The sequence below is a fragment of the Asterias amurensis genome, chromosome 4 (genome assembly GCF_032118995.1).
Source record: "Asterias amurensis chromosome 4, ASM3211899v1".
NCBI classification, from domain to species: Eukaryota; Metazoa; Echinodermata; class Asteroidea; order Forcipulatida; family Asteriidae; genus Asterias; species Asterias amurensis.
The window spans coordinates 6736076-6753970 of NC_092651.1; the positions used below are offsets into that span (position 1 = coordinate 6736076).

The 17895-nt window shown below is 40.6% G+C and overlaps 1 protein-coding gene and 1 pseudogene across 1 annotated transcript in view; one reads left to right on the forward strand and one right to left on the reverse strand.

The window, feature by feature from the left end:
• Positions 1–1222: 1222 nt before the first annotated feature.
• LOC139936329 (uncharacterized) overlaps positions 1223–17895 on the forward strand; it is a 101144-nt gene continuing 84471 nt past the window's right edge. Inside the window, exon 1 of the mRNA XM_071931125.1 lies at positions 1223–1562. Within this exon, the coding sequence (XP_071787226.1) occupies positions 1556–1562 (7 nt within the window). The 5' untranslated portion in view covers positions 1223–1555. The remainder of the gene's footprint in view (positions 1563–17895) is intronic.
• On the reverse strand, positions 14124–15678 carry LOC139935823 (uncharacterized; annotated as a pseudogene).

Below are 17895 nucleotides of genomic sequence, written 5' to 3' on the forward strand. Positions count from 1 at the left end.
TGTTTTTGTTTCTTGTCCCTGTTCCGAGCCCTGTTTGGCAAGTTTATTATCTCTTCCCCCTTCTCAAACGCAATTAACTGCCTCTCTGGGTCTGCCTCAGTTTCCATATCGACTTTAACCCCCCCCCCCCCCCCCGCCAGTTAAATAGGAACTTGGGAAATAAAAATGTATCAAGAATTAATTAGCCTTTGTGGGGTTTGGCGCACTGTTTGGTTTGGCAGGCAAATTAACTCAAGCCTATTATAGTGTCTTATTAGTGAGTGTGTCAATCATCTCAAAATGGCACACCCGTTTCAGACAGGCGCTCAGAGTTGCGCCGAACCAAAATAATAGGCTCTATTGGGTTATGGGTCGACCCAATAAGTTTATCAGGCGAACATGTAGGCCTGCTATAGCCGAGTACTAGGTTCGGCTCATGACAAGATCATCGTCTAAATACCAACAAAAATAATGCACTCCAGGGTCGTTCCTACCAACTGCAACAGTCTACCTTTCGACTCTTTTGCCTAACTTTCAGACGTCGAACTTTTTATGTACTTAAAGGAACACGTTGCCTTGGATCGGTCGAGTTGGTCTTTGAAAAGCGTTTGTAACCGTTTTTTATAAAATGCATATGGGTAGAAAGATGTTGTAAAAGTAGAATACAATGATCCACACAAACATGCCTCGAAATTGCGTGGTTTTCCTTTTACCTCGTCGACTAACATGTCGGCCATTTATGGGGGTCAAAATTTTGACTCCCATAAATGGCCGACCATGTTAGTGCGTACAGTAGAGGGAAAACCACACAATTTCGAGGCAAACTTGTGTGGATCATTGTATTCTACTTTTAAAACATCTTTCCAACCATATGCATTTTATAAAAAACGGTTACAAACGCTTTTGTTTTGACCAACTCGTCCGATCCAAGGCAACGTGTTCCTTTAATTCAGAAGAGTGGCACACTCCTGTCTGAATTGAAACGGATGTACTAAAAAAAAATCGATCACCAAACATAATATCTAGCGCCCCCATGCGGTTGTCACATCAACAACAAACTGACGTTGGTGTCTAGACGACTTGAGAGTACCTAACATGCAAACTAACCATTACTTTGAGAGGCACCCGACTAGAGCTAAACTTGAGAGCCGGCCATGTGGGTAGGATCGCTGTGTGTGGAACTGTGTGTTTTATAATGTACCTTTTTGACTTTTGACTTGAATTTGTACTTTGTCGGGTTGGTTCGGTACGACAAATTTCAACCCTCTTTTCAAAGCCTCAAAATGCGAAAGTCTGAAATTCTAAAATGGCTGCCGCTACTTTCTCTTCACGACAAAGTGAGTTGAGTGAGGGGTGACGAACCGGTAGCTCACGATGAGCTGGAGGACTCACGGACTGGAACTTGGGTTGGTTGGAAGTGGAAGAAAGTTCACACAGAAGCGGCGACCGCCCTTCGTGCCCGGGATTTCTCAATGTTGCTGCATTGTGGGATGTCCGCGAAGGGGAAGAACAAGGGTGGGAATTTCTGACACAGTGACCAAGCAACTACCTCCATGGACCCAGTGACCTGTAAGTAATGCAAGGTAGGTGAGTTTCTGACTGAATTTCCATCGTATCAGCAGAGACTGGCTCATGGCTGATGTGATAGTTTCATGATAATAATGAAACTATCATGAAACTTACGGATCTAATACTTCAGAAGTTGCAGATAGCCCTACACCACTTGGAATCGTTCACATAGGTATCACAGATTTTGAGTAAAAATCAAGTAAATTTTACGTGTGAATTTTCTCAACTAACGCTCCTTTACCGCTCATGCCGATATGCCGATTGTCCCCCGACCGTGCGCAGATTTTTTTCCCAGGGCAAACGTGTGGAATCATCTGCACACGTTCGTCCTGGGAAGAAAAGATACTCAATCCGCGCTTCGTGTACAAACATATGGACACGCGTCTGGGAACTACAAAGAGATCCGTAAGTTTCATGATAATGATGCGGAGAGTTTCAGATGAGGAAAAGTTTCCGTATGGCGCCACCACTTTTTCATTCGAAATAAAATAATATAGTATCTAATTTACCTGATTGATATATCCCTTTTTGTAAAAATGAGTGAAAAAGTGGTGGCGCCATACGGAAAGTTATCCTCAGATGATTTTCCAAAAGGTTTTGATATCAGTGGTGCTGGGGCCAAGGATACGGAGTGGATTGGACCGATTTATGGGGCTACATCATATCTAGACATGGTGGTCTCTCTTTGCAGCGCTGAAGCATGACCAACGTTCTTGAACCGTTTATGTGCTGTGTGAATACGCGGAGCAGTATCTATCACCTCGATCTCACGGTTATTATGGTACTTTATTATTAGGGGATGAATGAACCGAGTGTTTCTGTGCCCACGCGTGGGTGCAAAGCTGTAGGGGAAATTCCCTTGATCAGAAATCGCCAAAAAGAGTCATAGAAATGTAAAGTATTAGCCAAAAGAGAATTTTTACTAGTTTTAGTTACATTTCGGTGATAAAATGAGGGTGTTTTTTTTATTGTGAAAAAATTTATCTTGAGGCGGCAAAAGCGTGCGATTGAGCAATTGTTGTCCCCATCTGAAGGGTACTTTCAATTTTCAAAAATCTTCACGATATATCGTCATATCGGCGATATTTACCTGACGATATATCGCCAGTCAAAATTTTTAATATCGTCCAGGGTTAATCGCACATTGCAAACATGTGCGCATACCTATGCGATATCGTAAGCGATATCGTGACACAAATCGTGAATATGTGCGCATACGTATGCAATGTCGTGAAAAAAACGCAAATATGTGCGCAGACGTATGCAATGTCGTGAAACAATTCGCGAATATGTGCGCACATGTGTGCAATGTCGTGAAACAAATCGCGAATAAGTGTAAACACATCTGCGATTTGTTTTGCAATGTCGTGAACAAAACGCATACCTTGTTGCATACCATTAGGGTGATGTTATAGTTGTGGACAATTTGTTAGTGACCTAGGTAGGGCGTACACTGGTATCTACCAAAGACATTCAACGCAGGAGTTTGGGTACCAGCAGGCAGCAGGTACATTTGTGTGGCCATCTCTAATCTAGCCGCCAGCCAGCCACAGGTTGATGTTCAGCAACAACAACAAAAAACAAAAGGTCACGGTCCATGCAACTAATCATCGGAGTATTTTCAAAATGAGCACTGGTACAATGGTTAGTAGTAGGGTGTTTATGTCAAAATTCATAATATTGTCAGATGTGTTGATATTGATTGGTATCAAATTAAAGAGCTTGCTTGGTGATTGTTGCGATAACGTAACCCTCCTCCCGACGGCCGCCAGGCCGGAGGGTTACGAGATTGGTTCGAGCGGCAACGGTTAATCTGGTCCAACACGTACAATTTCGTACAATTTTGACAGCTAGTCACCAGATTTGCCCCATTTTTACCACTCTCATAAATCATGACACAAACTCTGAGGGTATGAACTTGGATGCATGGTATTGCAGATTACTTGTATTGATCTGCACATTGTCAGTTGTGATATTATTCATTTCAAGAATGGATATTAAATTTGATAACAGTTCATCCTCAGTCAGAGCTTTCTTGTTAAATGCGATTTATAAAATAGATTTGGGCTGCCTTTGGCATTCAGGACTTTTTTGTGGTATTGAATCTGAATATGGAGTGCCTGAAGTTTGTCACTGGCTGCAATTCCTGATAATTTGGCTTGTACATCATCCAGTGTCCAAACTCCACCTCCCAGTGACACCAATGCATCAGTTGCAGCAATTTTGTTAAGCCGGCTCCGGTCATCTTTCTGTTCTTGCTTTTGTTGTTTTTTACTTAGCGCCTGGACATGTTGCTGCTTTAACTTACGTGGGTCATTCCGTGTCAATTCAACACGCTTTTGGACCTGACCCTCACGGATTTAAATGAAATTCGGTGTGCTGATTGGACTCCCTGAGAAATGCCCAAATCCCAAATTGTATGTAATTCGGATCATTATTTTGGGAGATACGGCTTAACAAACTTTTGACTAATTAGCATGACCTGCTACGTTTGGACAATCATATCTCCAAAAGTAAAACACCTACCAAGATAATATTTACATCATTTTGAAGCTCTTGACATGGCCCACATTTGATAACATAAAATCAAAAAATTTCCACGCACCACCGAAAAAATACGCGAAAATTTGACCTTTGACCTTGATTTGGGAAAATGAGTATTTTTTAAAATGCGTAATCTTTTTTTAAATGCAAGTTTAAGATGTAAGCAACAATATTCTGAAAAATTGTGATGGGCACTCTTACAGTTTTTTTTTAATGATTTTTTGAACATTGGCTATCAAGACAAAAACCATAAAAACGCATTGTCCAACATACACAATGTACAGTGTTATCCAATGTTATCCAATAGCGTAGTACCATCCTCTACAGCAACAGGTGAACCCCCCCCCCCCCCCCCCCCCAATGTCTGTCCCGTGTTTAAGGTTACCTGTTGACCGACTATTTTGTTCCCATCTCTTGAAGTACCATCCCCATGAAGGTCCCACCTCTCGGAATTGAGCATACCCTCGGCAACTTGAACCTTACTTAACACATGAGCTCTACCATATTGTTGGCTGTTGAAGCAGATGGCAAACTACGTATCAACACTTGCATTATCAAAGATCCACTTGCAAACTGTTCCCAGAACACCCCCCATCTTTGTAGTTGTTGGTATTATTATACTCACAACAGAGTTCCATGACACATTTTTCAACATTTTCTTTAAATGGTCGGCCTAACCCCTCTCCCCTCAGCTCAAAATTACCGGAAACAAACATTGCATGGTCCAACTCTATCCTGCATATTCTGTCTTTAGATCCTTTAGGTCACTCTGCATTTTCTTTTCACTTCTAGTGAATGACATCACCAATTTCTTCTGACCACTCATTTTCCTCTGTAAGCCTTTCATCTTATTCTTCAACCTTTTAACTTCCTTTGATTTGGCTTGCTCTTCTTTGTTTTAAATTTGTTTCTCTTTTTGTTTAATATACATCTTTTTTTCTTCTTAGGCTTTGATACATCACACTTCCTCTTACACTTCCTCTGTTTTTTCTTTCAATTAGATCTGTCTCAAGATTTTGCAAGAGTGCTTCAGGTTAATTGTATGTGGCTTCTCCTTACATAGCTCTGTTAAAATGTCAACCTTCTCTTTAATATTTTAATTTTCCATTGTAGATGCTAGTGCCACATCTTTCTTTTTGTCTTCCTTTTTACTTCTTTGACTTTCTAGAAGAATTCCTCGGGTCAGTGGGCGCACGTCCTCTCGCACTGGTGGATGGTCAAAGGACAGGGGTGGGGGGGGGGCTTATACCAACTGCTTCACATCTTGGACCTTAGAACAAACAAAAAGCAAGAAAATATTAATTCAACAACAAAACAAAAACCTACATACCTCCTTTTTTTTCTAAAATGTTTTCACATGATTTGATATAAAGCATTAGAGAATACACATTTTCTTACGAGAAAAGACGTTGATCCATGGTTGATCTAGTACTAGTATTGCAACGACGGACGGACGTAGCGTGTGTGTGTAGTAATATATCCGGCTGGGAGATCGCTGCATGCATACACATGCATGCTAGCAATCTGTTAATTGCGCTGCTCAATCTCGAGATTGCACGACAGATGTTGATTGAGCGATGTACGCCGACGGGTTGCGCTTCGCCCTCGCATTTGCGCCGCCTGGAAATGCGCTAAAATTCCCATGTGACATGTCGAGTCTTGTCTCAATGCATTTATTGCTGGTTCGCGTAGATTTTACCAATAAAGGGCGTGTAATCTCTCGCTTGTACATTGTCCCAAAACCACCTCTAGCGTTCAATGTTTCTGGTATTTTCTTGTCGAACGCAAAGTAACAACGACTACATGCATGAAAAGTGGTTTTGGGTTTTAAATAAAATACACCATAATAATTGAGGAGGAGCTGATTGCGCACCTGAAGACAGTCCCAGGTGCTCGGTAGGAGCGCGAGCCTCCTCAAAAACGAAGGTCTGCTACCTCTTCATAAATAATTGACAAGTGAACTGAACGTCGACATGTACATGTACAATGCGAAATAGAGGACTGAGTAATGATTTGAAAATAAAACCATGATTTAAAATAAATATTAGTTAACTCTTACATAAATACTACGTACTCTTCATGTAGATGGAAATGCAACCAATCACTAGTGTTCAATTAATCATGGAGGTACCCACGCAACAATTTTCAAACTTACTGATTTTGAGTTACTTTCTGCTCCGCTGGATTATAGGCCTGATTATATTCCCATAATGCGGTTTCCCAAACCCATAAATTTAGCCATACTGCAGAAAAACCTGGGCGCTCGGTTATGCAATCAACATCCAAGACGAATTCGTCCATCTTGGCAACAACCCTTTCGACCTAGCAGCAAATGCTCTCCCTGACTGTTGGCATTGCCACACAGCATTCGCACAGGCACCTGTTGATATTGATTGAAATAAATTATTACATCAAGCATGTCAAGTGCTTTTTGGTTTGTGCAAAAATAAATGCAATGGGAACATACTTGTAAATGCGATGGGAACATAATTATCACTGTTGCTATCGAAGCCACGTTCTGGGCTCGTACGTGTACGGCTGCATAGCACGGACTCCCCCGACTTCTCCTACCTCCTCTTCAGCAATATCATCGCCCGATGATAATCCCGATGATTCAGAAAATAAATGGCTGGAAACTTCGCTTGTAATGCATTGTGATGTTATGTTTTGTTAAAGATGCATTTTGGCAAACTTGACAGTCAAAAATTTTCCCTTTTTAATTTTAGGATCAACAATGCTATGCCCTCGTAATATTGTCAAATGTTAGGCCTACTGATTTTCTTTCTGCCTGATGACAAATAAAACAGAATTTAGATTGAAGTATTTGAATCCCATACTACATGTAGTTGAGGTGCCTATATTCACTCAATTATTTAAGTCACTTCCGTTTTCATGGTTGTTTTCCGTTTTTACCATCTAGGAAAATCACTTCTTCTATTCTTTGAACACATTTGTTGTAGTTTAGGTTGGGTTCCATGTACATACAAGTTGGTTGTACCACCGCCCTTTATTTTTATGATAATCCTGATGATTCAAAAAATAAATCGCTGGAAACTTCGCTTGTAATGCATTGTGATGTTATGTTTTGATAAAGATGCATTTGGGCAAACTTGACAGTCAAAATTTTATTTCAGTTTTAAATTGTAATTATTTTCCTGAGTAGGAAAAGTTATTAATTTTCATTTGATACCTCTGAGAACGAAAAACCCATGAAGGAGTAATGGCAGTATAATCAGAACCCGAAGGCCCACATGACCTTGAACACTGAATAATTATCAGCAAGTGTGTGCCTAAGTACATTAAGTAGTGTTTAAACAAAAAGGTTGTGTGCACAAGTCATCAAAGGATTATCGAGCAGCTTATGTTTTTATTTCATTTCATTTCATTTCATTTCATTGTTCTAGCCCTTAGGCATTTAAAAGGTTTTTTCCCTTTACAACAGCTGATGAACATTGAAAATTTGCTCATTCTTGAAGCTGAAATTTCTGTCAAAATTTGCCCAAAAGGGACAATGTTTTGGTCCAAACTCTGTAAGTTTAATCTGATTTCTCAACACTGTCATATTGCGTTATTCAGTCACTCTCACCACTATCATGACTATATTGTATTCCCAGTTCTGCATACTCGCCACCAAACTCATCTTCCTCATCTGATTCCGAAACACTAGAACCTGAATTAGTATCAATATTAGAGTTAGTGGCTCTGTCAAGACTGTCAACATAGTTAATACACACGTTTTGACAATGTTCCATGCTGCCTGTGAAACATCCTTGCGGGAGAAGTGTATCGGTCATCGAATTTGTCAAAGGGAAACACAATGTTACATTCTGTGATGATTGCTTTCATTGTGTCCAATGAAAAGCAACTACTCCTGTCTGTCAAGAGGCTCACCCTCAGAGTGTCAAGCTGCTCAGTAACCTCCTGGATATTGTCATCTGGGACAGACACGACTCTCATTCTGATGATGTAGTAACTCCATTGGTCAGGGTGTCCCTGAACTTCAGCTCGGCGAAAGGAGATGGCATTTTGCATTCTCCTTCCTGATATGTGCAATAGAGCATAAATGTCACAACAATTGTGGTAAACAACCCTGCCTTCCTTGTTGGCTGGGAAGCTTGCTCTAATCACCTCCCGTCTGCATATGTCCCCCTTCAAGAACGCTTTTATATCATCAGTGCTAGCACCAGGGAAATCTATCAACATGGAAACACTCTGTGTTCCATCCCGCTCGGCTCTTCGCTCAGTTGGATCACTTCATCCAACTCAAATAGGTGTCCCACCATAACTATTTTTTGTGCATTCTTTACATGTACATTGATACCCAGTCCAAAAGCAATGGTTGCAAATGGTTTACTCCGAGGTGTACATTAATTGAAGAATTCTGTATTAAAGAGGATAAAAACGGAAAACACAGTAAGTATAGCTTCACGGTTTTAATTGTCTAATGCACTCACTGAGCATCACATACATGTACATCTACATGACATGGGATGGCATGTCATGGTGGCATGCTGTGTGTGTGGTGCACATTGTGATCCCATACATGCCATAATACTGTTGCGTTCCTCGCATGAGGCAAGTGTGCTGGCCTATCACATACGAGGAAGACAATAATGAAGTTGCAAGAGTCTGACTTTACTGACAACATGAACTGGTAATTTATTTACAGCTGAATCACTTATGACATTACAACATGTGATGTGGTAGGGCAATAATGCCACTAGTGTTACTATTAGGTTTATAAGCCATTAATCATAAAAGGAGAACCGAGGTACTGAGTTTATCATGGAGTAATTATCTGGAACATAATATCTGGAATGTGGTTGGAACATTTACTCGGAGTATACATCGAGTTATTGTCTGGAGTTATTACTTCTCAACATCATAACATTTCCTTTCTGCTTTTCTGCCCCGAATGAGGAAAATCTTGGGCTTTTATAGAAAGCAGGAGTATAGAAATGAATTAAACATAAGCCAATTTGGGGTCTTGACCAATGGAAGACTACAATGCTGGAAGGTCGGTGGACGTGGCGAGTTGATAACCCAAATAAGGAGTTGTGGGTAGTAAGGTTAAAGTAATTGACAGTTGAGAGTAAGACGGGCTTCCCATTGCTTGTGTACAATTAAGAATGTGCATGAGGATATTTCATTCCTGGGAATTACACGCTAAATCACCTGTGTACAAAATGCAACTACATAAGGAATACACGCAATCGAGTGTGTGTACAAGGACGCGGCATGGTACTTATGTACAAATGATTACGCACATTGGCATGGCATTGCACTTCGTGTACAAATGAATACGCACATTGGCATGGCATTGCACTTCGTGTACAAATGATTATGCACATTGGCATGGCATTGTATTTCGTGTACAACAAATACGTGCGTGAGGCTATGGCTTCCGCTAGCACGCAAGCTTATGGCATTATGGCATTAGGGTTCGTGTGCTATCATTACGCACGTCATTATGGCATTGCTTCTTGTACACAGGCAATAGACCGATCACTGTCAGTGCAAAGATCACCAAACGGTTCAAATGGTGATCAGATTTCGCGGTTGTGATTGGTCAATGATAATTGGGCCTGGCTTAATGGATAGGTGTATTGGTCAAGCACAAAGTTTGCGTCGTGTGCGGTGGGAGTGGTTTACTAGGTTGCAAACAAAGCTTTCACTGAATATGCATGAGTGGGAGAAGCACTGGCCCTCGGATGATCCAGGGTCCGACAACAAAATGTGCTGACTGGACAGAGGGTCCTTGTGACGTAGGTGGAGGTAACAGCTAAGCAATCCTAGATTATATCGAATCGAACATTGATCTCAAGTCAATACATTGATTAGTTATTGGGTCAAAAGAGGGCGCTAGTAAGGCACAGGGATCAATGTGAGGTTCGTAACACTGCCCCCCTCTTTGAATTCAAAGCGTCCCGCTTTGTGTTTAAGAAACAGATTTAAATACAATCAAATGAGATAAAACAAAATTAACGTTCGATAAGAGTTCAGCCAAGGCGGCAAAGGTTTAATACGATGCGAAGTATCCTCAATGTAGTTGTCAGTTGTTTCGGGCTACGCACTACATAAACAAAATCTACAGACTATAGTCTAAGTAAAAGGTCCAATAAATGAGAATATAAAGTAGAGTTGAAAATAATGGTATTTACAAACTGTCAATTTGATGATGTCTTCTGGTGTAGTACGTTAGCGACGTCGAAGATGTATTGTTTAACGTCTCCCGTTTGTTGGTCCACCTTGTCGCCCAATTCCCTTGACACCATGCCAATTTTGGCAGATAAATGGCGGGACTGCTGCTGGGCTATTTTGACAATTTTTGTCTTAAGATGCTGTTCGAGTTTTTCGATTCGTGTGTTCTGCGCCAGCAGCAGTGCCTTGATTTCCCGAATTGAGTTATCCAATGGGTATCCGGGAGGGTCGTTTAGATGACGTGGGTCCATCCTCCTGCTGTGGTGGCATGGTATAGTCGGGTCTTGTCGTCAGAAAGAAGCGCTTAAGCGGGGGCAATGGAGGGGCAACTTGTGTGGTTTCCTCCGCAGCACACGGCGGCGGAGGGGTTGTCATAACTTTTGTTGGTGTGACCACTGTTGAAGAAGTTGGCTCGTCCGGAAGTTCGTCCAGTAATGGGGTACAACACCCCAAACAAGCCGGCTGAGGGTGTTGCAGGGCGGTTGCAATGTTGAATATTTAAGTCGTCCGTGCTTACGAACTCCTGGTTTGAGATTGTTGAATCACTTCTCTGGGGAGGGTGCCGCTGTCACGTTGCTGGGTAAGCCAATAAGCTCGCCGCTGTATCAGCCTCTGCTAGGCGGTGGTTTCTTGGCTGAAACTAGTCTCCTTCAACTCGTGTTTTATCTTAGACATGTGTGACGATAGGCGTGACTGGCTGTCATAGCCCGTATTGCAATAGCCACACAAAAAATGCTGCATGAACCACGGCCAATGGTTGTTATGGCCATGGCGATCAAACGAAAATATATCTTTCATAACTTTATCACAACTTGTACACTGCATGTTGGCGCTTGAATCTTTCAGGTGCTGCTTTCTGATGAAAAATAGTGGAGTGAGTTTGGATGGTCAGTTTTGTGTGTGTCAGTGGACACTGTGGCGGATAGTGGTCCAAATGATTTGGGTTTTTCGTTGTTTTGGGAGGGGGGGGGGGTCTGGGGGAGTTCATTTTAAAACAATTAGTTTAGCGTCCCTCCGGTTGCCGTCAGAATATGCCCAATAGAGGTTACTGCCTTGTGATTGAATACCCCTTGACAACAGCAGTTGTATTTTGTTACAGTTTTTTAATAGAGTGCAGAGGGCACTTGGAAAGCAGTTTTTAATCCGCACAGACCACAGTGCTCTGAGATTGGTTATGACATTTAAAGACCCAGTAGACCAAATGGCCCGATGGCTTGAAATTATGGCTCAATTTGACTTTAAGATTGAACATCGTGCAGGGAAGAAACATGGCAACGCAGATGCCCTCTCTAGGGTGCCGTGTGATCCTGACGAGTGTCCGTGCTACGACGGTAGGACAATCCTCACTGAATTACCTTGCGGTGGTTGTGACAAGTGTGTTGCCAAAAGTGAACTAGCATGGCTAGCCAAGTGTTTTGTGTTAACCGTTCGGCAAATCTGCTCTGTAGAGCTTCGACCAACTTGTCGAAGTCTTCCATTGTAGAAGGGTCAAGTTGTTGAAAAGCAAACTCTGCCGCTTTTCCTTTAGACTGCTAACCAAGCGAAATTTCTTCTCAGCTGCGGACCATTCACATGCTTCGGCTAGGCCCATGAAGGGGCGGATGAATCCTTCCCAGGCCCTCGTGCCATCAAATTCACTTTGTCTAGGTAGGGGAACAGTGAACGTGTTCTTTGATGTCTTATTAACAGAAGGTGGTATATATGAATTGTTATTGTCGGGTTGTTCACTCTTTGCAGGTGAACTAGATGTATGAAGAGTACAAAATGTATGAACGAATAAAACAATGTTACAAGTTTTTTGGAATAATTTTTGTGTGTGATGGTTTTGGGATAACAACCATGTTTTTTTTCAGGTTTAAGCAATGACATCTGGATAAATAAAACAAAACTAAATTCAATTTAAAATCTTAAAGTTTTAAATAATTTGTCAAAACAAAAATAAAACCCTTTGTCACTTTTTCCAGTTGTAGCTGAAACAATGAAAAACATAAACGGTCATAACTCCTGATTGCAATGATGTACTGACTTGAAATTTAATTCAAATATTGCTTCTTCCATGTAGATTCATATGAAAAGATAACACTCAAATAATTATAATTATTTCAGTTGAGTGAGCAAAAACAATGAAAAACATGAAAAGGCGTAACTCCTTGTTTCCATGATGTACTGACTTCAAACTGAAATCAAATATTGCTTTACACATGTACACGCATAACAGTCACATGAAAAGATAGACTCCAAGAATGTATCACTTGTTCCACTTGAACAAGCTAAAACAATGATCAGTGTTATTAGGTGTAGTAAAATTTTTGAATAACATTTTTATAGGTAACCGTAATTTGCAAGCAGTTAAACAAGTAGAACCATGAAGATGAAAAGTTGACTACATCCCATATCAATCAAACAATGTGTATACATTGAAACTTACAAACATGTGAACAAAAAAGATCATATTAAACATCACTGTCCAATTGCTCTTTTTTAGAGCATAATTTAAAAATTGTCATGTGTGGTACCAAGGTGCATAGTTTGTTGTAGTCAACAAGGGTATGATAGCTCTTAAAACATGGTGCTTGGCACATCAGCAGGTTGTACTGCTTGCAAGCAAATTCATTTTGGTGGCACTTTGCTTTACGGTGTGAGCAAACCACACATTCCAGTCTTGAATGACGTCCTGCTGTAATCTTCATACATATTAAGGGTTTTGGGGAAGTGGCACTCAATGAGCCTTCTGGGCTGGTCTGTGGATCTCTGTCCCGGTCGAGCATCAGCTTTTGCTCACCATCCAAAAGTCTATAAATTATTGTGTACCGAAACTTGTCCCTTTTCAGCCGCATACCAGGGTGAAGGGACTTCCAAACGGTCCAGCTGTTGACATAGGTTGCCCCGCGAAGGTAAATTAATACCTTTTTCCACCATTTCAAGATTGTATGTAAGTTTAGCATGTACCACATGCCTTGGTCAGCGTGATCTACACCACCCATGTATTTTGTGTAGCATTGAATGACCACTGGCTTTTGAACCTTCTGTGACTCTCTCTGTCCTCATGAACGGCAATTTTTGGAAAATGTCATTGAATTGTGAACACTTGAGACAACGTTTACCTGTCTTTTGTCATACCATGACAAGAATAGCGACTTGTCGTCCCGTGGTTGACTTGATCTCATCAATTCAATTCAATTTCAACGCAATGTACATTTATTTTCTATGTCGACAATAACAATTAAGCATACAGTAGAAAAAAAGAAGAAAAAAAATGAGTATAATAATGAAGGATGGATGCCAGATAATTTATTAGTAATGCAATGTACAGAAATTTGAAGATAATAACTACAGATAATAAGGGAAGTTGGCGTACCTATGCGATTGACACACGGAGTTCTGCCCAATTGATGGGTGGCAAGATCTGAAAAAGTGCAGGCGACGAAAACAAATTGTCCTTATAAATGTGGTGCCCTCTATCAAATAGTGGCTGGCACATACGATTGACCAAAGTTTTGTACATGCCAACTTCAGTCTCAATGTTCCGTTTCCCTTGGTATAGTTCCGCATTTCAAACATTCTGTGGTAAACCCTGCAACGTTCGACAATTCAGGCCCAAATTGTGCGGCTTGTTGGGTTGTACACCTTTCATCAATGGCAATTTCTCTGGATTGCCAGTGTCGAACGATCAAATCCATGATTTCAGTTATCTTTCTTTGGCGGTCCAGGTTACCAGCATGGGCTAGTTGTGCATTGTCGGTGCAGTGAAACATCTGTAAAATGCTGTAGAACCGATCCCATGACATTATAGATTTGATGCCAGGGGCCTGGATTGTCCATTCAGTTGTCTAGTATGAGTCGTAGCTGGGACGACGGTCAACCCCCATCAGTAGCAAAAGAGCAAGGAAAGCTTTCATTTCTGCCCCATTTACATCTGTCCATTTGCGAAGCCTAGAATGAGTGCTTAGCCCATCCATCCCACCTTTAGCTGCAAGAGTGGGCAAACATTCAGTTGGACCAATTCATCCAGGCATAAAATTTGCACTCTTTGGAATTGTCTTGATATCATGTAGACTCATGCCAACTGTACCTTCATCAGTGGATGCTAGTACGGTTGTGTAACCCTTTCTCTTTTTGGTTGTTCCATCTGTGTGCATGGTCACTTCAGTTTCTGAAGCTTGGATTTTGCCATGCGCACATTCTTTATATAACATGGATTGCTCTACCGGTAAATATCGTATGAGTGTACATGTAGGTTTAGGGAGCCTACCAACATTCATTTTACGTCTACTCTTAACACAATTCTTATTACATTCAACACATTCTTATGATATCCAACACATTCTTATTATATCCAACACATTCTTATTATATCCAACACATTTTTATGATATCCAACACATTCTTATTACATCCAACACATTCTTATTATATCCAACACAATTCTTATTATATCCAACACATTCCTACTACCAACCCCGTGCAGTTAATTCAAAACGGGCACTAATGTCATTACTGTACTTTCCGTTTCATATGCACGCACTTCTTTATCGTTCATGATGTCAACTACCTTACATTTGAGGTTTTCGTTTTCTGCCTCCAGATTGCGAAATTGTTTAGTCAAGACTTTTTTGGCAGTCTTACATGTACTTGCCTATGTACCACTATTTTTAAAATAACTTATTGAATCACCTTTGCTTTTTTCTATCTGTAACTGCTTAGTGTTTTCTTCCAATTTCTGGATTTTCTTGTTCAGTTTCTGCTTTTCTTTGACCCCTTCAGGCAGTTCCTTTTCCTTTTCCTCCAGGTCTTCATCTCTTTATTGCAACCTTCTCACTACATTTGTCTTAGACAGGGTACTTAGTTCTATTTTCAGATCAGAACTAATCTAAAGAGCCTCTACCAAAGCCCATTCTAATTTCTTAAGTGTCTTGCTTTTCTTTGTGCATTCCTCTTTTGTCAATTGATGGCTCAGCACTTCACCCTGCCAGAGGTCAGTCAAATACTTCATGCAGTCACCAAAATGATCTAGCGTTTAATCCCAAAAGGAAATCTGGACCAGCATGCACCTCACTTGACAGTGTGCGCTTGCGCAATGGTACTTGTGAAAAGGTCTATGTTCGTTGGGGAACAAATGAGTGACTGCAATATCCATGAGGACACCTCAGTATTTCCTTCTGATGATTAGCCATGTTGCACCTCTCGATGCCTCTTGAGGTTTGACAGTGAGCTGCATGCCTTCGAAGATACCTGGCACTTGTAGAATCTGTTTGGGCTCTTCTGGTGGGCCTGTCCAGACTCGCCACTTTTCAAGTGAGATGACAGCTTTGACATTTTGACAACTTGTAGGATTGCGGATGGGACTTGGTAGTATTCTCGGTGCACTCTCAGATCATGGCCCATGATGCGAGTACACTTAGTTGGTTTTCAGAGAGTGCAATCATCTTAGATGATGTGGCAAACAGTTCTCTTCTCTATCACTTCATCACAAAAGCAATCAAAGGATTGTGACAGAAATCGACTGCATGTGGGCTTACCCTCCTAAGCACATTTTGTGCAAAGTTTGTAGCATGATGCATGGTAGCGGACTTTGATGCATACTGGGTCAAGACCCTTCACTTGCAGCAGTATCCGCTGATCATTCTTTCCAGATGCTGCTTCCGAAAGCTTTGATGCATTTGTCTCACATGTGACAAGACGCTCAAGTTTCCTCATTTCAGCGATAGTTTTGTTCTGAAGGCATATTATACACACTTCAGGTAATACATATTCTGACCTACAGGGAACGTTACGGTGAGCTTTAACTTGAGATACAAAACCATCTTTGTTGATTTGTCAAAGCATGGGTGTAGAAATACAAAGTAAGTCGACTTGTACATACTTGGAATTATCCTACTGAGTCGCAGCGCCGAGAAGGGCCTCTTCTTCCCCTTGCCCTTCCAGTTATAGGTCCTGGCCAGAGTCGGACATTACGTGCCTGAGCACCCTCCTCGTACAATCTTTGACGGTCGACCCGCCAATGGTTGATAGGTGGCTAATCTGTAAATTATAAACTGCACCAAAACAAATGCGATTAGTTTCCTTATGACGTCACATGTCAATAATAAGATTAAGAAGATGCGGTGTAATTTAATGTAGGGTCGCTATTAAAGGCAGTGCACACTAGATTTCGAGACCTCAAATTTAGAGGTCTCGAAATCAACCATCTAAAAGCACACAACTTTGTGTGACAAGGGAGTTTTTTCTTTCATTAGTATCTTGCAACTTCGACGACCAATATTGAGCTCAAATTTTTACAGGTTTGTTATTTTATGTGTGTGTGAGAAGACTGGTCCCTTTGACAATTACCAATGCATGTACATTTACATGTACTATCTTTAAACATCATTACATGTATACCAATCATGACCAATTTGCTTGCTTTAATTATTTCAAGAAGGTAAATCTTACCAAACATTCTCTCGACTTCAGACTGGATGACGGCTTCGTCGTCGGTTAACAGGAAGACAATGTGCTTGGGAGTTCGATGGGCATCGATGTCGTGGCTCCCCGACCCTTGATTAAATGGTCCAGCTTCTCTGACATCTGGGTTTGGTTTTGTTGTATGTCACACATGCTGGCCTTCAGCTCCTCCAACTTTTCCAATACAGTTTTTTCAAAGGCTACAAACATAAAGGTAGGTATAGCACACCAAAATAAAGTATACATGGCTCAGACCTTTTAATATTTGCACATGAAATATCTATAAAAAAGCTCAAAAAAAACAGAAAAAATTATAGAAATCGGTCAAGGCATTCAAAGTTATGATGATTTAAAGATGTCCAAAAAACGTCGTAAAACCTGCGACAAATGGAAAAAATAGCAAACTCCAGTATTTTGACAGCTTTATTGAGGTCTTTGGTGACTTTAAACCATTAAAATGAAGTACATGTATGAGGTACTGTATATTTACCCATTATGCCACGGTTTCAACAACAAAATTATACAAATTTACCATCGCATTGATGTAACAAACATGCAAAATATGCCATTTTTTTCATTTTTGAAAAACCTGCAGATTTTAAAAAGGTGAAAAAAAGACGTAGTCCAGCTAATTTATATGCGCATAGGTAACAACTACAAAAACCATGGAATTTGGTATACATATTAGGCGTGCAAAGTTCTTCCATTTGGTATGAAAAAATTCCACAAAAGTAATTAACTATGCAAATTAGCTAATGAAAATGAATTAATTATTCAAAAGGTAATTATGCAAATTAAGTGTGTAAAAAAAAAAATCACACACCATGTATGTGCCAAATATGAGCTAGCAGTTACATTGCCAACGATTTTTACAGTTAATCACTTTCATGCAATGAATACAATATGTGGCATAAACTAGCAGCTCATCATTCAACCTAATTACATATGCGCAAACGTCATCAATGGGGTATCCTATACTTGACAACAATGAAATTTGGTACACATGTTTGTTATTCATAAAGCTTCCATTTGACATACATATAAGTGTCATCATTATGTACAGGAAGGATTAGAGCTTGTTTTACATGTTGACATAAATGTCAAATATTCAAAGATTCCTTTTAGCTTCGCTATTTTTCAAATTCACAAGCATGTCCT